Genomic DNA, 22101 nt, shown 5'->3' with positions numbered 1-22101 from the left:
CAATTTATTCACGAGAGTTTAATAAAATACACACCAGAAGACCACAATAAAATCCGATGAAGGTTCCCTTCTACCGGGTGCGCACAGCACACATATGTTTTTTTTATTAATGTACATCAAAAACTCACACGCTTTAGAAAATGCTGGTAAGATAGGGTGCATTCCAAAATGTCAAAACACAAAGCATCAGTCTGTTTTATTTCTAAACCACACTAGAAGAAGAAGTCTAACTTGCGCAACCTAGTAGAAAACTAGGATCTGACCGTAGTTGCCCACATTTCATATTTGCAAAAAAGTATCGATAATACTCGTACTTCCAAGTATTCTCAAAGCAAACGCAAAAAGTAAACAAAAATATGATCGCCACCTCTTCCTATTTGTAAATTGAATAGTCACTGCTCTTAATAGTTTTAATCTGATCTAAAGGAGTTTTTGGAATAAACTTCCGATAAATTAGTTTTACATGCGTAAATTAAATGTTTATAGCAAAAAGCTTATTTCCAAGTTTTTAAAAGCAAATATTTTATAATGATTTGACGCGTACATGTATTTATAAATAACTTTACTTTGAAAATGAAATGCAAATGTAGAAGACGAGAAGCAAATGTGGTGAAGCCCATTCTTTATTGGAAAGATAAGCTCTCTTTCATAAAAATGTTCTTCAAGAATGGGCTGGTTTTCACAACGAAAATAGAATACATGGGTTAACGATGGCTGCCTTATGCTGGAGAGTGGCCAAGTTGTCGGGTCGGAAGACCATCCTCTTCCACCAATCAAAGGGGAGGCAAGATATTCGTTTTTCAATTATTTAAACGTTTTTACCCGAAGCCAATGTTGAAATGACCGCTACATTTTCTTCTAGACCAGTAGCTCACTAGAGCAAAATATGTATTAATTATTAGTTTGGGAGTATACATATCGACGCCCGTATGCCATAAACATAAATGTGTAAAAATGAAAATTTTGGGAAATCAAATTTGAAAGTTTTTTTTGCGAGACTTAGCTCTATGTTTATGCAATTGAAATTGTAAAATATTTACTTTTCGTGTACGCATGTTATTCTGGGTTTTGGTATAAAATAGAAAATCCAAAGATTAACCAAGTCAACCCAATAACTCAAAACTGATAAATTTGCACATTCATGCTTCTGACATGAGGGTGACGATAAGTGAATTAAAAACTTTAAAGGCGTGTTTCTCGGGTTTTCGGTTTATTCAGTGATTCAGTTCTCGATACTACTCAATACTCATGAAAAGTATCGATATTCTGTACTCGGTACTCGTATCGTTCTATCACTAGCCATAATAGCCTTTAGTATATCACATTGACTCACGCAGAGAAACTCAAAAGTATCTAAAGTTATACAAGCATCTACAGGGGTATCACCAGAGATAGTCGAGTTACTGCAGTTGTCCGAACCAATAAAAAAGTCATTTAACTAATGAGGGTGGATTGTGCACTGCTCTTTATTTTTCCCATGTTTGTTTAAAAGTTTCAAGTTGCTCCATAATTCTTTAGATGGGAGAGAAGGATTCAATTTATGTTTACAAGACCACCATTTAGCTTGTCTAATGGTAACGGTGGCTTCATTTCGCGCGGTCTTGTACGCACGCCACGAGGTATCAGTAATCGACCTTCTCCATTTGGCATGCATCTGGTTGCTTTTCTTAATAGCGAAACTTACTTTTTTATTAAAACAAGGGCAGTATTTATTGATAACGTTGGCAGTACGGACGGGGACATGACGATCAAAAAGAGTAGTTAAATTATTATTAAGGCATTCGAGCTTCTTGTCTACCGTTTCATAATACCAACATTCATTCCAATGCATAAAAGAACAATCAGAGAACAGTGCACTATTATCTAACGACGAAACTCACGATACAAGAAAGCAACACAAACTGCAGAACGTTCGAACACTACATCAACAGTACAGAAAATTAAATAATGTTCAGATATAAAAAATAATTGGTAAATTTTAAGAATATATGTCAGGTCAGAGATAATAAAATAATATAACAGGCTAGGCAAATTCATTAACAACGCATAGCCCAGCTGCTGAGATTTGATCACGCAGTTTGATACTAATAGAGTCATTGATAAGTAAATTGACATTAAAATCTATTAAAAATACCAGGGTTCGGAAATATTCACTCACCTTCGTACGCGAACATGAACGTATCAAATATTCCCTATTGATTCTCCTTCGCGAACGAGAAGCATAAAACAAGTCCAAATCGTTCGCGTTCGCGAATGTTAGGTACAAAACATTTCCGTTCAAGGCGAATTTATACAAGGTGGTGTTAACAGAACAAAAACAAAAATTACATCAACAAATTATACGCTCCTTGACAATCAGTACAAAGCCAAATTACAACAAACACATGATTTTGACAAAAGGTACAAATTCGCCGTGAAATCAGCGGATCCGATAACACCACCTTGTATAGATTCGCCTTGTTTCCGCTGTTGTTCGTACGCGTATGTATTGGTACATGATTCAATAATACAAGGTTCGATAAACTGACAGTTGTCTCTCTCGCATCGCCCCCTTAGCAGTGGCACCGTGTTGCTTCTATTCCAATGTGCTTGGAAAAATTGTAGCTTTGGTGTGAAATAGAAGTATAAGCTTTTGTGCAATATGTTTATATGCATATGCATATGAAGCATATTTAACTGATGAAAACATAAATTGTTTTTAAATTGGATGTTTACATCAATCTCATAGTAGTTTTATTTTAATTTTGCGTTTAGTCTGAGGACACCAAATTAGAAAATCCTAAAAAAATCTAAGCAAATTTATAGCAATCGTAAGTGTGGTAAGCAACTTTACAAAAATTTAAACAAAATCATGGCACAGTGACAATCATAAGCGACAACAAAATATGTGGCAGCACCTTCAATCATGCCAGAAGAAATCGATCGTCGTGCAAGAAACATTGATATTTATTAATTTGAATTGGCATCCTTACTATAAAATCATGTATGCATATAAAGTCCATAAAATACACCAATAAAAATTTTGTGCTTTTTCAAATTCATAACTTGGCAATACTGCCTTTTGTTCGATGCTTCCTCTTTTTCTTGTCGAGTTCGTCTTGCTCTCTCATTCTGGTATTAATTGACGTCACGGCCAGTTGCTCTCAGCTCGATTGGCGCAATCTTGTATTCTATCATTCTTGGTGCGTTCGTATATGTACCTACAAGTGGCATCGATGCCTTCGCGAACGTTCACTGCTGCCGTTCTCGTTCATAAGTAGAGATAGAACTTTTTAGAAAAGTATCGATACTAGTACTCATACAGAATACTCTAAAAAAGTATCGATGCCAGTACTCATATTTGCAAAAAAGTATCGAAAATACTCGTACTTCCAGGTATTCTCAAAGCAAACGCAAAAAGTAAACAAAAATATGATCGCTTTGCTTTTTTCCCCTCTTCCTATTTGTAAATTGAATAGTCACTGCTCTTAATAGTTTTACAGCCTGATTCTCTATCTCGAACGAACAGCCAGACGAACGATTCGTGTCCAAACGAAATCGTTTGAATTCGGAAGTCTCTATCTCGAATGATAATTTTCGTCCATCCTTACGTTCTTACGTTATTCGCCCGAAAAGATCTGTCAAAATTGTTTTGTTTACTTTGTGTGTATAAAAGTTCAAAAATACAATATTTTAATATAATTATTTAAAAATGTATCAAGCAATAGCATTTCTTGCAAGTGAACGTTCGGACGAAGACGAATTGCGGATTCAGAGGCGGAGGCTTCGAGACAGTACAAATGTATTGGAATTGCCAGACGGCGAGTAGGTAGACGTGCATTTCTAGCATTCCATACAGTTGAAGTGTTATGTGGGGACGAAATGGGACCCAAGTAAAGTGGTCTGCTCTGGCTTGCACCCACATATCGCACATTTGTATGCGTATATTAACCAATAACATACATATTTTATTTTAGGTTTCTTAAATACCTTCCAAGTCAGCAAAAAATTATTTGGACACATTTTCAGCGAAATTAGCATCCATATGAAAGACACCTACCGCAATACTCACTTGCCACCACAACTGAAACTGTCCACATTTCTACGCTTTCTTGCAACTGGAAGCTATCAAAAGTCGGTGGGTAACGAAAGTGTCTCAGTAATGGGTCAGTCGACAGTTGCAAAAATAATAGCGGAATGCTTGGACATTTTTAAGGAGCAGGAGGAAAAATAAAACGACGTGAAAGAGCAATTCTTCAACAAATGTGGAATACCTGGCGTAGTTGGCTGTGTGGACGGGACCCACATGCGTATAAAAGCACCCAATTCAAACTGCAGACATCTTTACTACAATAGAAAGAGGTTTTATAGCATCAATGTAATGGTGGTAAGTACAAAACCCTTATAGCCTTTTTAATTCCACTATTTCAATACAATTCTGATTTCAGATATGTGATCACGATATGGTAATTACATTTGTTGACGCAAGACATCCTGGTGCTAACCATGACTCCTTCATTTGGAAAACCAGTGCCGCAGAGGAACAACTTCGATTGGCTTTCAATAATGGGGAGTCAAATACCTGGATACTAGGTATGGAGGAGGTAAAAAAGCAATTTTAATTGGGATAACAAACAATTTTTATTCTTTTCATTAGGCCCTTCGGGGTATCCCCTGCAGCTCTTTTTGATGACGCCGTATAGAAATCCATCAGATGTAGTACAAAGACGATACAATGATAAACACTGTAAGGTTCGAAACATCATTGAGCGCTGTTTTGGAGTTTTGAAGAATAGATTCCGATGTATAATTGGCTCAAGAGGGCTTCATTATTCCGCAGAGAAGACAACGCAAATTGTGAATGCATGTTGTGCAATTCACAACATCTGTATATTTTACAAAAATTATTTGTCTCTCATCCCAATCGAAGCTGAAGATGCTATTGAGCCAAATGATGAAGACCTAGTACTTGAGGATCTTTCTACAGTAGCAGCTAATATAAGAACACAAATAGCAAACAATTTATAATAAAATTTCTCTAAGTACACTTTTATTCACAGAATTCATAACATTTCATGCTTATTAATATTAATCCCTACTACTATTATTATAAACATAAAAAAATTTGGTTAAATTCAGCCAAATGAATTAATTCTATTCAGTTCAATGCTATTGCTAAAAAATTATAAACATCTAAATCATTTTAAGTACAGTGAGTGTTCTTGCCATTTGTTCAGCAAAGATAATTTTTTTAAATCAAGATGCCAAAAAAGAATAGACTGAGAGTTTAAAAAACTGGTGCTCATTTGTTCAACCGTAATTTTTAATTCGCTAATTGATTATAAAAACATGACTCATACTACAACAATAACTTCAGAAATCAGAGCTTCAAACTTTTTGCTAACTTTAGGGAAACTGCAAATTTCCTTCAAAATTGTCCTCTTTTTAATGGAAGTTGTCCAATAAAAATGTGATTGAATAGTGGACAGTTTTGGGGAAAATTTTCGGAACGTTCCTAAATTTTGCTAAATTTTTCTCATTTCTGAAATTATTGTTGTAGTATGAATCATATTTTTATAAAAAATTAGCAAATTAAAAATTTTCGTTGAACATATGGCCACAGTTTTTTTTTTTAAATCTGAGTCTACTCTTTTACGAAATATTGTACGCTTTGATTTAACAAAATTATAAAATATATAAATAAGAAACTAAACAAATTTGTCTTGCAAACTTTCGATAGCCTGAATCATAGCCGCTTCTGCCATTTTTTGCGCAGCTTCAGCTTGAATTTTTGCTGCAGAGGCTTTCTCCTTCGCTGACTCGGCTATAAGCTCCTGGAAAGTTCTCTTCCGGCTGCTTTGTGGCGCTGATGCTGCGGCTATATGCCTTTTTGGTGTAGTGGACTGCTGCCTGGTAGGTGTCACAACCCCAATTAGTGCAGCTGTGCGGGCCGGAGTAGTGACAACTATTGGGAGTAGCTCCTCGGGTGATGGTGGTTGAGGTGATTGTTCAAGCTCTGGTTCTGAGCGTACAACCACCTGCCTTACACCGAGAACTGTATCACTTCGTGTGGCCGCTTTTGTCACCAGCAAGATCCGGTCGATGGCCTTTTCCAAATTGGTGAGCGGTGAATGCCGGAATGGTCCACCACTTGTGGCATGCATGTTAGACGCATTTTTCGCAATTTGCTTCTTTGTGCGGCTTTTAAGATCAGCCCAAATCTGGAAAAACATGACAAGCTCAATTTTTGATACAATTTACTATTTATAAAAAGGAGTTACCTTTTTCCATTCGGTAGCTGTTCTTTGTGGAGGCCCATGAGCGTTTAATTTATTGGCTAATTCAGTCCACTGCAGTTCTACCAGGCTCTTACTCGCACCAAACATTGGAGCGCCTCTTGCCAAGTCTGGATTTTTCTCCAGCTCTTTTACCAGCACACCGAACTGAGAACTGGAAGTGTTTTTAAACACTGTAAAATATACCCAGCAATTAATTATAATAATACGAATGTTTTTTCGACTATTTCTTGCCTTTTTTGCTTAAATTATCCATTTTAGCGGCTCACACGATAGCAAAAACTCTTTCGTTTGAATTTAATACTTTTTTGCTTTATTTGAAGTCGTATTCGTGTTAGAGAATTCACATTTGTTACGTTTTCGTCACATAACAATCAGCTGTTATCGACAAGTTATCGCTAGGGTAGCGAATTCGTGTTAGGTAGTATAAATACACGAACAAACGGCTGTTTGGACAATACGAACGCTCGTTTTGAGATAGAGAATCAGGCTGTTAATCTGATCTAAAGGAATTCTTGGAATAAACTTCCGATAAGTTAGTTTTACATTAAATGTTTATACCAAAAAGCTTATTTCCAAGTTTTTAAAAGCAAATATTTTATAATGGTTTGACGCGTACATGTATTTAAAATTAACTTTACTTTGAAAATGAAATGCAAATGTAGAAGACGAGGAGCAAATGTGGTGAAGCCCGTTCTTTATTGGAAAGATAAGCTCTCTTTCATAAAAATGTTCTTCAAGAATGGGCTGGTTTTCACAACGAAAGTAGAATACATGGGTTAACGACGGCTGCCTTTTGCTGGAGAGTGGCCAAGTTGTCGAGTCGGAAGACCACACTCTTCCACCAAAGGGGAGGCAAGATATTCGTTTTTCAGTTATTTAAACATTTTTACCCGAAGCCAATCTTGAAATGACTGCTACATTATGTATTAATTATTAGAGTATACATATCGTCGCCCGTCTGCCATAAACATGAATGTGTAAAAATGGAAATTTTGGGAAATCAAGTTTGAAAGTTTTTTTTTGCGAGACTTAGCTCTACGCTTATGCAATTGAAATTGTAAAATATTTACTTTCCGTGTACGCATGGTATTCTGGGTTTTGGTATAACATAGAAAATCCCAAGATTAACCAAGTCAACCCAATAACTCAAAACTGATAAATTTGCACATTCATGCTTCTGACATGAGGGTTACGATATGTGAATTAAAAACTTTAAAGGCGTGTTTCTCGGGTTTTCGGTTTATTCAGTGATGACAGTATTGAAGTAAATCAGCTTTATGTTCATTTTCATAACATTCATATTGGATATTGAAGTTAATATTCGAACGTTCGCCACAATATTTATTGGGTAATTAAAAAAAAAATTACTTAAAAAAGTTCTTAACTCGTCGATACTTTTCGTCATTCGCGATATTTACTCAGTACTTGTGAAAAAGTATCGAGTTCTCGATACTACTCAGTACTCATGAAAAGTATCGATATTCTGTACTCGGTACTCGTATCGTTCTATAACTATTCATAAGTGAATGTAAATGCTGCGTCAAACATCCGCGGAAAGTTGGTGTGGCTAGAGATAGATACTATTCAATGCGAAGGCAATTTTGTTAATTGCATAAGATTTGCACCGTTAGTTCGATTTTCAAAAATGAGGTGTCAAATGATAGGGCTTAGCCACTAGATATGAAATTGGATTAAAAAAATAAGGTGTCAAATGAAAGGGCTGGACCTGAAACATACAATAAGGATTTATTTTTTGAATAGAGTTGCCGCCTGTCTAAAAATTATAATATTTACATCCTTTTCATGATTTTCAAAAATGAGGTGAAAAATGAAAGGCCTTGGCCTCTAGATATTAAATAAGTTTTTATTGTTTTGTACGGTTCGTTGAATTAAAAAAAATAAGGCGTCAAATGAAAGGGCTGGGCCTGAAGACGTATATGTTTTTGGGTTTTTAATAATTCAGTCCTACAAAAAATGCCAGACTTTGGTTAAAAGTTAAACAGTAAGCTTCCGATGTTATTTTGGTTAAATATACACATATGTCAAAATTACGCGATTGACGAAAAATCTAACTCACGCACGCTCAGGACATCCAAAATTTCAGCCACGCACGATTACGAATGTTAAGGGATTTTCTTTCAAAACCGCTCACGTTCACGCGTGAAAAAGCAAGACATGACGTGTTACGTAGAAAATCACGTGTTTTGCCCATCTCTAATCCAAATATTCATTTGAAATATGATGTACTCACCGAGTGGGTATACTTGCAGCCTCAGCCATCTCACAAAATTTCGTTCTCCAATCATCCAACATCTTTTAGTGGATTTTATCGACGATTTCTAGCGAGACGTCTCTTTTTGGGCGACCTGAACGATCGGAGTCACTTGTGCTGGTATGACCGTAATGGAACTCAGTAAACCAGTTTTTAACAACTGAAATTGATGATGCAGAATCCCCATAGTATTTATGAGGCCTTGGTTTCGGTAATTGATTTTTTTACAAAAAAATTATGCTTAATCACATGAAACTCACTTTTTTCAATTTTAGTTAAAATTCACGATGTTGTCGGATTTCAATGGCGCTGCTTACTCAAAAGTATACAGTAGTCTATTAATCGAAAGCTACTAGTTTTTCAAATTGCCCTCGTACAATCATTTCGGCGCTCGAAGTACACTTTTTCTATAAACCTATAAGCTCTGCACCATTGGGGATGATTGGTTAGAGGTGCGTACTCCGTAGAACCTGGGTTAGATGCAATGGCAAACCTCCGAGAGTATTTCTGCCCTGAAAAACCTGCTCATAAAACCATTTGCCGTTTGGAGGCATCTTAAAATTGTAAGTTTCTCCATTTGTGTTAAAAAATCACGACGCACACCAAAAGTTGGAGGAGAAGCTCGACCAAATATTAAGCAAAAGTGTAGGCGCCAAAAGTATTGTTGAAACTCGTTGGCTGAGCTTGACCACAGCCTCTGAAGGATAAGCTGATGTAGTCGCTTCAACGCATGAACCAACGACTACAGATCACGCAATCCGCCATCGTTGTATTTGTAATCGAATTTCAGAAAAAAGTTTTCGTAGCGTTTTTGATGTTTTCTCATTTTGTTTACATCGTCTTCTATCGCCTCGGAATGGCTTTTTTTAGTAATTTAATGCGTTTTATGAGCGATTTTAATATTAATTTTGATTTATTACAAATTTATGATATAAAATGAAGTGCTTTGTGATTGGAACAAGTTTTTGCATTTGTTTGGTCAGCCAAATGCCTAAATTTTCGTGAAAAGTGGGTGCACGTTTGTAGCCAGAACGTTGGCATTGAAAAATCGACCCGTGCTGATGATATGCGAATGTAAAACACTCTCAATCATGAAAACCACATTTTATGAACTTTTTTTTTGCTAATTGTCATCCAGTTTCACTTCGTATATTTTATAATGGGCGCGTTTATAAGACGTAGCTGTTGCCCAACCGTTGACTATTTGTCTTAGAAACGCACAGTTTAGTAGTTCCGCTCAGCTCAACAGTTGGCAACTTTCCGCCATTTTTTCCAGCGGAAAATGTTTACGCTACCTGAACTCAACGTGTTGGGCTTAGCCTCAACAGCTGATCGAAAATACTTACGCCGCTTATATTAAATTTAACGCCGCTTCGTTAGGTGGATGTTGCAAACAAATTTATTATATTTTATATTACTGATGTGATAAAATAACTAGAATATTTTATAATAATACTACGTTTCTAAATATATGTTTTTAAGATGTTTACTATATAATTTTACACTGTTTAATTGATTGTAACATTGAACGATTTTTTCAACACGGCGGCAGCTCAGCGTTGAATTCTAAATACTATAGGCGCAACTATCTCTATTTTTGCAATTTCATTTGTTTACATTTATCAGCTGTTCATTTGGCAGCATATTCATCAAGCCGTTTCTAAGACGTAATTGTTGGATTCAACAGTTGCCAGCAGTTTCGTAGCAGATGAGCTAAACAGCTACGTCTTATGAACGCGCCCAATAAATACCAATTTAATCGCACTCAATCTCCGCGGCCTTTTCGTTTTCTTTGCTTGTTTCCATTCTTAGGCACATGTCAAAAACGCTCAGAAATTTACTTTTTTCATTCTTTTCCGATTGCGTGATCTTGTTAGTTGGTTCATGGCTTCAACGACAGTCTGCGGATCATTGCGACCATTTTTAGAGTGGTTGATCAGTGACTTAGGCACATTTGGTAACTTGGCAACTTTTTTTTTATATTGGTAACTTTTGGTAAGTTTGCCGTGTATAAAGTCGGACTAAAAAAGTTAGATTAATTTGATAAATTGTCCTGTAGTTAGTTGCGTGTAGGGGTGACAACACTACTAGAAACAATTGCATTGATCAGGCAACACAGCGCTCAGCAAAATCACTAACCACATATCAAAGAAAATTATCGCTGGGCAGTCTATGCCTGTCTCACGTTCAATATTTATTGTGATATTTGGATCGTGATCCATAAATTTGATGTTATTTTATTGAAAATCATCTATACTTTTTATTATATGTATGGTGATACCACATCTAGTTTGTTCAAAATGCAACGCGAAATGCCGAGCCGCGAATTGACATCACGAAATATGCCACATTTCAATACTTATTGGCAGATCATTGCGCTCTGTCACACGGTCAGTATGTATTGACGTGATCCAAGTATCGCGATATTTATTGACGGTGTAGCACACAATACTGATGGATAGTGATCCATATCGCTAAATTTCTAAAAATTTTGAAATCTGGATCGCGGATCGCAATACCGTCAATAAATATTGAATCTGTAGCACTTTCAAAACGCGATCCATACATTTCGTCAATACATCTTTTACTCTCATAATGCGAACATCGAAAAGGTATTCGCTCTGCCTTCGCTCTCAGGGCTTAAAACCTTTCAAGTCAAATTGAAAAAATTTTAACTAACATTGGAAATTTTAAAATAATTGTGGAATGCATTATCTGTAAATTATACGTAGAAAATAAAAGTATATTCTTGCGTCATAATAAGCGTTCAGCTCAAAAATTATGCGAATAATGACGCGATAAATATTGAACATGTAGCATTCGTGCGCGATGCATGAATCCATCAATATGGATCGCGATCCAAATATCGTGATAATTACTGACCGTGTGATAGAGCCCTTTGAGTCATATGTATATACACTGAGCCAAAAGGAAAATCGGTTTTTCAATCGAGCTATTGTTTGGGTTTTTCATGGTCAGTTTACCGATTGTAAGAAATGTGATTCAAGTTGAACATTTGAAAACCAATTTGTATGCCTGCCTTTAGTTGAACGTGCAGAGGTGCTTGCTGTCAGCGGCAACACAATTTTTTCTGTTTTTTGTTTTTTTTTTATACCCGAGCGCACTTGTGCACAAGGGTATATTAATTTTGTTCACATAACGGTTGTTTGTAACAGCCAAAACGCATCGAGATAGATATAGACAAATGTATACATAAATGATCAGGATGAAAAAAGAAATCGATTAAGCCATGTCTGTCTGTCCGTCCGTCTGTCCGTCTGTCCGTCTGTCCGTCCGTCCGTGTACACGATAACTCGAGCAAAAATTGAGATATCTCAACGAAATTTGGTATGTAGGTTTCCCTTAATCCAAGGTAGGTTGGTATTGAAAATGGGCGAAATCGGACTGTAACCACGCCCACTTCCTATATAACGGTAATTTCCAGAAATACGAAAACTGCGATATTTTAGTAACTACTGAAGATAATTCACTCAAAATTGATATTTACAATAGCTTTTAGACGAAAAATAAGAATATTATAAATTTTTGGAAAATGGGCGTAGCCACGCCCACTTATGGTTACATGTGTATATCTTGGTAACCGCTGCACCAATTTCTTCCAGACTTGGCACAGTTGTTGGCCTTGATACGGCATACTAAATGGCCGAAAATTTAAAAAATCGGACTTTAACCACGCCCACTTCCCATATAACGGTAATTTCCAGAAATACGAAAACTGCGATATTTTAGTAACTACTGAAGATAATTCACTCAAAATTGATATTTACAATAATTTTTAGACGAAAAATAAGAATATTATAAATTTTTGGAAAATGGGCGTAGCCACGCCCACTTATGGTTACATGTGTATATCTTGGTAACCGCTGCACCAATTTCTTCCAAACTTGGCACAGTTGTTGGCCTTGGTACAGCATAAAAAATCGCCGAAACTTTTTAAAATCGGAGAATAACCACGCTCACATCCCATATAACGGTAATTTAGAGATAACTTATTCAAAATTGATGCTCTCAACAATTCTTTACCAAGAAATACGTTTATGGGGAAATTTTGGAAAATGGGCGTGGCACCGCCCACTTATGACCACATATATGTATATCGGTAACCGTTCCATCAATTTGTACCAAACTCGGTGTTTTTGTTGCGCTTGCCACATAAAAGCAGACGGTAATTTTCATAAATGCTTGAAACTGCAATATTTCGAAATTTAAGGACGCAAATTTACTCAACATTGATACACCCCGGCTTACCATCTAGCGGAAGGTTTCGGAAGGGTGAAAAAACATATATTTAATACTTGCGCCGGGTATTTAATGTTCGGCTCCGCCCGAACTTAGACTTTCTTACTTGTTTTTATTAAGAAAGAGCATCTGTGAAGTGTAGAACCAAATTAAACGACGAATAAAATTAGCTCAAGTCGAATATTTAAAGACAAATTTATAACGCGGCTGTAGCTGAGTGTGTAGAGATGCTTGCTGTTAATTGCTAATACCGTCAGAGGCCACGTGTTAAAATGATTATAAAAAATTTTGTTTTGTATCTTCGAATTATGAAGAAGCATCTGTGAAGTGCTGAACATAAGCCTGTTGAAACGAAAAAATCACCAACCAAAAGTTTGGTTAATGTAAACAAAATTATGGTTAATATTACCAAATCATTGTTGAATATATCAACCAAGGCATTGTTAATAGTTATTAACCAAAAACAACGTTGATTCTTTTTCAAGTTTGAATTCGGTAATATTAACCAATTTTTGGTTAATTTTTCTCTCAGTGTAGAGGAAAGGTGGTTTGAACAGCAGTTTGTGCGGTGTAATTGGGCTCTTTAGCGAGACGGTATATGCAATTCGATTTTTTTGTTCAGAGGCTTATGCTTAAATTAGTCAAGAACGCAGAACGTATACTTAAACGTAGTCTGCATACGCAGAATTTTGTCGATTACTGGACCCCTGAGTGTTGCTTACTACAGTGTTGCCACTCATCAATGCCTTTTCATAAACTTGCCTTTTCAACTACAATTTTTCGTGCTATAGACTATAAGTAGATCGTAGCTAAATATAAACTACTTAGTTTTCATTAAAAACCTTTTTCAATAGTAAATTTCAAATATTTTAAACGTATTTTGTATAGGAACTTATAACTTTTTTACCATCTGCAAAACTGGCGAAATGGTAACCATCTATAGAAGGAAGAAATCAGCTGACACGGAAAAATCTAAACTCCGCAGATTTCTGCGCTAAGGGCTACAACTACAGAAAAATTCTGCGGTGTTGAGTTTTCATTTACATGGCGCTTTGGTAAGACAGATCGTGTCAGCTGACTCGGGTTTACGTACCGGTAGGTTTACGTTCTTGACTAATTTCAGCTTAAGATCCCGTTCAAAAGACAAGAGCGTAAAGCGTGTTTTTATGAAAAGTATATTTTTAAACGCGTTCATTGCGAAAATACTAATGCTTTGGTTTTGTTTCACAAATTTTTGTTATATCCGTTTTTATACACGTACGTACTCACAGATTGAATAAAAATGTATTTATATACGTATGTTTGTAAATGTATCTATTATATGAGGCCTTGAGCGCCAGAGTAGCTTAACTGTCATATCAAAAAAAGTTGAGGTGCATCTTAAAATGCATTACCAGAATCGAAACGGCATTAGCCCGACGCATGCCCTTTTAGTTTCCTTTCAGTATAATATGTAGCATCACGTAGTAAAAGACCGAATTTATTTTTTATAGATCCCTCTTTCTCATATTACTAACAATTTTTTTTTTGTAGATAGGCTCCTATGGCCCTGATGGCCTCATACGTAAAATGAATTTGTTTTGTTTTCTTTTAATACAACTATTTATTGTACCCATGTCTTATTTATGGCAAATAAACGAGGTTTATTTTTGCAGTTTATTGTATAATAAAACATTGTTTTTTACTTGGTAACTTTTAGGTAACTTTTTTTGTCAGTTCTGGTCAGAAAATATATTGTCGTGTGGCAACCGTGGGCACGATTACAGTATAGCAGCGATGCGTAGAGAGAGCTTTTACTCTGCTCGCGCACATACAAAATGTATAGAAAGCTTAAAAGAGCTTTGCCCGCGGGCAAGACAGTGCTCATCAGCGCAGTATAGTAATACTAGCTGCATTTTTTTGTAAGCGAGCGACAAAAGAACGCTCAACTCGGGTAAAATTTCCTTTTAGCTACTTAAGCAACCCTGCTGGTAGCTGGCAAGAAACATGTGATTAGTTCTACGGGATTTAGACACAAAAACAATAGAAATTAGTAATTATGCGAGGTATTTGCGTAATATGTATACTTATTTAAAATATAAATCATGTATATACGAAAAACAAAATTTCCCTCTCCACTTTCCCATTAACAATTCACAACAGAGCAGTTCTTCAGGTCGCGTATTTTTTAACCGACCTGGCTGAACTCGGATAAATAGCCGAGTTTGTGTTGTTGCTTTGCGTGTATTTCGTCATTTAAGAGAGTGTTCTTTTGTAGCTCGGTTGCAAAAGAATGGACCTAATATAAAAAAAAAAACTTTTTAATATACAACGTTTTTATAAATGGACTAAAAAGTAGAAAATAATAATTCTCAGTCTCATAGAAATTTGTTTTGATAACTTTTGATTTTGAAATTTTAGCAAAAGTCATTATAAACAATTTATGAGATTGAAAATGAAAAGCGTGGGGCACATGCAATACAAAGCATTAGATTTAATTGACAATAGTCAAACTACATAACATAGACCTAAAAATTGTACAGAGAAAGTACAAATTTGAGATCGATTTTAAGCGGTCGCTATTCATATATCCACATACATACATATATTACCTTCATATCAATTCTGGTCTATTACATGCGCCCCACGCTTTTCATTTTCAATCCCATAAATTGTTTATAATGACTTTTGCTAAAATTTCAAAATCAAAAGTTATTAAAACAAATTCTAGGAGACTGAGAATTATTATTTTCTACTTTTTAGTCCATTTATAAAAGCGTTCTATATTAAAAAGCTGTTTTTATATAATTTATTTTCTACATTTTAGTTTTGTCTGTATAAAATTTTGCAATAGATATTAAAGTAATTCAACGATATTAATAGATTGGTGCACACACATGCATATACAAATGTGTGTACATACCTTGCAGCAAAATTTAGGGACAGTCTGTCAAAGCGCTAGTTCCGCCCTACAAATTTCAGAACTGTCTCTGAGCTACTGAAAAAGGGATGCTGAGTTGGACGGTTGAAACTCATATGTTGCTAGTTGCGCTGTCATCAATGATACTCATCCTGGTCATGTGAAAGCTGACAAAAGATGCACAAATGTAATATACTATATTGTTTTGAATTTCTTATACCCTAAAATTAATAACAAACTGTTTTCGTTTATTTAATATGTAATTCTCTACATAGTTTATGGGGCAACTGCTAAAATATTTCCAAAAAAGTCGTTATTGGTAGCATTAATGTAATTTTTATACATATCTACGTACGTATAAAATTTAATGCAAAATATAAAATTTAGTTAAGCTACACTTGACAGGAAAGGTCTGCGTAAACCATTTCTTTTTTAAATATTCACAATATATTGAGAGTTAAAATTTGTTATTATTTAAATGATCATGCTTAAAAAAATCATATAAACCGTGTCTTAAAACTTTATACAAAACGAAAGTTAAACTTAACGATTTTTCATCAAAATGTTTGACTTTTTAATCAGATTTAAAAAAATAAACAAAAGTGGTAAACAATCTTACTTTGAAATGGGAGTGCTATTGATATGAACGGTACTGTACATACGTAAATGTATCACTAAGCACCCGAAACAAGGCGAATTCATATAAGGTGGTATCGATTCAACAAATACAACAATTACCTGTATTTTGTTTTAGCTGGTGATTGTCAAATTTCAGCTATTCTTCTCCGAATGAAAAGGGCGACAGAAAATGCAAACACTTTCACGTTTTCACTCACTCACTAGCAAAATATAAAATTTTGACAATCAAACGCTACACACGGTTGATTAAACAACACCACCTTATATAAATTCGCCTTGACCCGAAATGTGTAGTTATGCAGTGATTTTTTTTTAATTTCCAATGTTTTTCATCTTAAATATTTTTCGTTTAGTTTTTATTTAAGTACTATGTCTCATACTCCATAAACCATTCAAATTCAAATTCCTAACTGTGCTGCAAACTTGATAGAACTATTTCGAGTATTCTGTTTTGTAGCCCATCAAATTTTAGTGTAGTAAAGTGTAATCATGCATCTTAAACAAAAATATTTAAATATGAGAATGCCTTCAAGAGCGTGCGTAAAAAGAGCTATAAAAAATCAGCGCGATTAATTATACTAAAATTTAATGGGCTATAGAACTGCATACTCATAAACTGATTCAAAATATTGAAGTTTTTATAACAGTTTCTAGAATTCTACTAAATTTCCAACACAGTTAGAAACGTGAATTTATTTGTTTATGTTATAATACTTATGAGCCATCCTTAAATAAAAAATTTACGAAAAATATTTAGCATGAAAACTATTGTAAATATTCAAAATTCTATATATTTCTTATGAGATGCCGGAAATTCTATGTATTACATTTCAATAAATTTAATCCAATTTAACGCTGAGTTATCACAAATAATCATTCAATATATCATCGTTTTTCTCATTTTTTGACACGACTTAGTTCAGATTTTTAATTATAGGTTTCCCAGAAATACCCACTATACGTAACAAATATAAATTATTTTTAAGAATAACGGTTTTAGAAAATAAAGGAATAATTGACACACAGTTTGCTTCAAAAAGTAAATTAGTTCAAAACAAATAGCTCTTTAAACATAAAATGAAGTATGTTTATTTACAAAATTGTATGCGTGCTTCTTTAAAGAAAAGGCTCTATACTTTACTTATTAGAACCAGCTCAAAACTAGCCACATTTTTTCTAGCCCGGAGGTGACCCTTTTTGAACTATCTAAGAACTGTTGTTATATGAACTGTACCTGAACCATCTAAGTCAGAGTCAGCTCAGAACAAGTTCAAAAGTTCGGCAGAGGGCGACAATTGTCACTTCGTAGGACATCGCCATGTTAAAAAAGACAGTTGCAAGCATTCAGTTGGTATAGATGAAGAATCAGTACCGTCCCTTTTCAGGCTAGCTCAGCGCAAGTTCTGAACCAGTTTGATTTGCTGCAGGGTACCATACGATCACCTTTTTACCCTGCTCGCGCCTGTACAAAATGTATAAAAAGCTTAAAAGAGCTTTGCCCTCGGGCAAGGCAGTGCCTATCAGTGATTTAAAAAATGGGGTGTCGTCCATTTCCACTGTAGCGTACGTAGTGCATATGGCGACATCTACCCCTCGAACCGAAGGGGTTGATATCTGGATTTAATAGGAACCTTGCAAAACAAAGCTTTTATAGCTGTCTTGACACTCAACATTGCAAGTTGATAAAAGCGTTGTACAAAATTTGAGATCGCTTTTAAGCGATCGTTATTCATATCCCCACATACATATGTATGTGCATACATATACATATAACTTTTTATATCAATGTTTATAACATGCGCCCATATATGTAATACTTCTATATTGGCAGTATTACATTAGGGATGTTTCGAATGCCATATTATTCACATTCGCGAATGCGAATACGAATTTTCGGAATCCGAGTGCGAATGTTAAGTCATCGTTTTTATTACTTACAAACTTTGTAAATTATTAGAATATTGAACGAGTGCTTAACCTATACAGTATTTTAAACTTTTACTCAAAGTTCAAAATGGGCATATTATATTTCAAAAAAAAGTAATTTTGCTGCCTTTTCTCCCATGAGGCGATTTCTTAGAGGCTCGTATATAACGCCGGCTGCACTAAAAAATTGCTCACTTGGAACGGCGGGTGGAACGCTCAAGTATTTACGGCCCAGATCTGACAAATTTGTCATATTTTTGTTTAGTTTTCTACCAATCTAGAGGATTTTCACCGAGATGAGCCCGTTTTTCTTTAAGATAGGCTTTCGATTGAGCTTTTATTTCACATATTTTAATGTCTCCAGATTTTACATCCGAGCCTTTGCTTTCGCTGGAGGAATCTAAAATTATTTCTAGGTTGCTTATACGACTTTTGGCAGTACTTGTTAAATGTTAGCCTGAAGCTAAATCCATGGACACTCTGCCCATGTACACATTCGCATTCGCAAAACATTCGTATCATTTGATGCGAATGCGAATGTCGAATGCGAATGTGTAAAATGATGCGAATCATTCGCATAACGAATGCGAATGCAAATATTCTTAACATCCCTGGTATATATTGTCTACGTTAGTGCCGTTTTTGTGTATATGTTCATTTATAAACGTATGTGTTCCTTTGCTTTCCCAGTAGAAATCGGTTGTATGCATTCATGACAATTCATGCATAGTCATAAATTTCAACAAATAAATTCAAATTCTAGCGAATTGCAAGCGGGCGCACGTTGTTGTTGTTTTGAGTACATTTCTTGATAAATTTGAAGTGGAATTTTTGTAATACATTAATTCAGTCTTGTACAAAAATTTTAGTGCACGGACGTGTTGTGCGATAATATTTTCAGCACTTACGGGCTTTTATAAGATATGCATTTGCATATGTAAATGCTACTTTATTGTATGTCCCCGTACATTAATACATATCTTGTAAGAATACTTTAATACTGTTCCATTAATGTATTTTTGTATGTTTGAAAGATTAATGCAGCCATATGCATATAGCAGTAGTACAAGTGTATGGTTAGAGTATGCATACGCTCTGAGAAACCACACGTGTTAAATGGAAATGAAGGTTCATTTATACTGGCATGTATACACAGCAGCAAGCTCATGCCACCAACAGCGATGTCGTATGCATAACATTTCTACTGGGTTTGTACGGTTTTAGGTATTGATATATCTGTACTGTAATGTTTTCGGACGGTACTAGCTCTTACTGCCAATATAGGCGTACATATTACATAAATGCATGCGCCCCACGCTTTTCATTTTCAATCTCATAAATTGTTTATAATGACTTCTACTAAAATTTCAAAATCAAAAGTTACTTTTTAGTCCATTTATAAAACCTCGCATATTAAAAGGCTTTGTTATTTTATTTATTTTCTACTTGTTAGTTTTGTCTGTATAAAATTCTGCAATAGATATTAAAATAATTCAACGATATTAATAGATTGATGCACACACATGCATATGCATATGTATACACATACATACATACGAGCACCAATTAATTTCATTTAAAGCACTGATAGGCACTGGCTTGCCCGCGGGCAAAGCTCTTTTAAGCTTTCTATTCATTTTGTATAGGCGCGAGCAGAGTTAAAGCTCTCTCTGACCAATGCTGATTTAAAGAAATAGCGTGTCGTCCATTTCCGCTGTAACGTACATAGGGCATAGGGCGACATCTACCTCTCAACTGTAGAGGTAGATGTCGCCCTACACATTATGCATTTTTACAGGAAAGCAAGTTTTTATGGTGTCGACACACAACATTGAAAGTTTCTGGACCCACAACATTGCAAGTTGATAAAAGCGTTGTAAAAATTGGGTAACGAATGTCTTGCGACCCCCTTTATAATTTCGAAAATTAGTTACATTGGGTATCTGATCACAGTGACATTGCAGAAAACTGTATGGCTGATTACTTGTCTAGACGAATCTTTCTCGAGGTTGTTCTTTCCATACCAAAATTCAACCTGCGGGCCGCTCTTGTTTACTCTATAAGGCAGACATTCAGGGCTGTCACAGAATCCATCGTAGCTTAAATTTTCGTGAAATCTATGAAAATGCTATCACAGAATCCGAATGGCTACGAACGTAAATTCGAAATTCGTAGAGAGCCTTCACTGAATCCGTTCGAAATGAAGATTCGTACAGATCAGTGATCGGACTTAAAAAAATTTGGTGTGGTAGAATCTGGAAAATATGTGGAGATTTCAAAAAAAAGTGGTAGATCTCAGGTATTGGATCAAATTTTGTACAAAAATCAAAAAAAATCTGCAAGGTTTCACCTAAATTTCAAACATTTTAATTAGAATCTAAAAAAAATCAATTTTAGTATAATAAAGTGCAAGATTCAAGTTGCTTGAAATTGCGTTGAGTTTTGGCAATTTTTTTTTTGCTTGACAGTGTAAAGAAGCTCCTTCCATATCAAGATATTTTTCGCACATATTTTGAAAGATTTCAGCAACCTTGCGGAGTGCTGCCAGCTTTTCTTTTTTTATCACATCACGATGTAGCGAACAAATGTAGCACGTTCCAGAAACCGCTACTTGGGATTTGCCAATTTTGGCTATTCTCAAGTAAAAGTAAACAACGCCTCAGAAACCTTAGATGTACTTCAATTTGCTAATGCGTTCACAAAAATCGCCGTTTTTTTAACATTTTCGCTATTAATTCTTTTTTATAAATCATATATTTTGCAATTTAACACAATAAAACCACGTTTCCTGTCGAAAAATTTAATATTGAGAAAATTTACTATTTTACGGTTTATTTTATCCTCCCATTCTGCCTGTTGTTAGTGTTTAGTGTTGGACAATTTTTGCTCTTAAAATTAAAAAAATTATGTCGAGCAAAAATAAAACTACTCAAAAACTCGAATATGTGGTAGATTTCAGACCTTGTGTGGTAGATGCTCAAAAAAGTGGCAGATCTACCACAATGTGGTAGAAGTCCGATCACTGGTACAGATACTCTACGACGATCCGTCGGATTAATATTTAAAATCACTGAACAATGGAAATGATACATTATAATAAATACATATTTATTATACTCTAAATTTGTTATAGTTTGATATAATTCCTTATATGTATTTGTGTAAACGTAATACCAATGCCATACATACATACGGCCGATTATTTGACTGGCTACGTTACATTCGTACACATTTTTTCTAAAGTATGAATCAATTGTCCACTAAATAAGACAAAACCAACTGGGCTTTTTAGGTGATAAGATCACGCACGGTCCAATCTATGTCTCTGTAAAAGAAAGGTTTTAATAATTCCTTGGGTTTTAAAGTTATAGGCATTCGAATGTGCACTGGCTATGTTACACTATTTGGAAGTTTAATGATGGGTTGTGTCAGAGTGTTTAAAATATCTGCGAAACGGGTGGGCGAATATTGCCAGCTTTTCAATATGTCATCTACAATGAACGCAGGTGGTCATCTGCTTACCCAATTGTTGTAAATTTTAGGTTTTTGACAATTTTTGCTCATAAAATTTGGGCACTGGCAACGTTACACAAAACACTGACCACGTTACACATTGGGCAAGGTTTAACCAAAAGGCTTTGTTCATCCATTTTTTCTTCGCATTCTTATTATATTATCATAAAAAACTGTTTGAGCTACAATTGGGATCTCAAATCAATCCTACGCTAAAATTTTTGACCGGAAAATCTTCATATTATCATTATTACTAACATAAACAATTTTTATTTTTAATATTTTTTATTGAGCTTTGTACCACGATTGTTTTT

At 35.1% G+C, this 22101-nt stretch overlaps 1 protein-coding gene across 9 annotated transcripts in view; it reads left to right on the top strand.

The window, feature by feature from the left end:
* Positions 1-22101, top strand: part of LOC118745572 (putative nuclease HARBI1) — a 754224-nt gene that overhangs the window by 441085 nt on the left and 291038 nt on the right. For 3 of the 9 annotated variants that reach the window (XR_004993644.1, XR_004993646.1, XR_004993647.1), the window contains 3 exons: positions 3957-4366; positions 4428-4572; positions 4637-5076. The exons of 4 other annotated variants lie outside the window; for them this stretch is intronic. Coding sequence is in view for 1 of the 5 variants with exons in the window: in XM_036479059.1 (XP_036334952.1) it covers positions 4286-4366; positions 4428-4572; positions 4637-5007 (597 nt within the window). In the remaining 4 variants the exon portion in view is untranslated. Of the gene's footprint in view, positions 1-3354; positions 3805-3956; positions 4367-4427; positions 4584-4636; positions 5083-22101 lie in introns of those variants that run through there. 2 more of the 9 variants (XM_036479059.1, XR_004993649.1) reach the window with 2 other exon arrangements.

Source organism: Rhagoletis pomonella, unplaced genomic scaffold (genome assembly GCF_013731165.1).
Source record: "Rhagoletis pomonella isolate Grant_MI unplaced genomic scaffold, Rhpom_1.0 Rhpom_scaffold_00009, whole genome shotgun sequence".
Taxonomy (NCBI): Eukaryota; Metazoa; Arthropoda; class Insecta; order Diptera; family Tephritidae; genus Rhagoletis; species Rhagoletis pomonella.
This window is presented reverse-complemented; position numbering and strand designations above follow the sequence as displayed.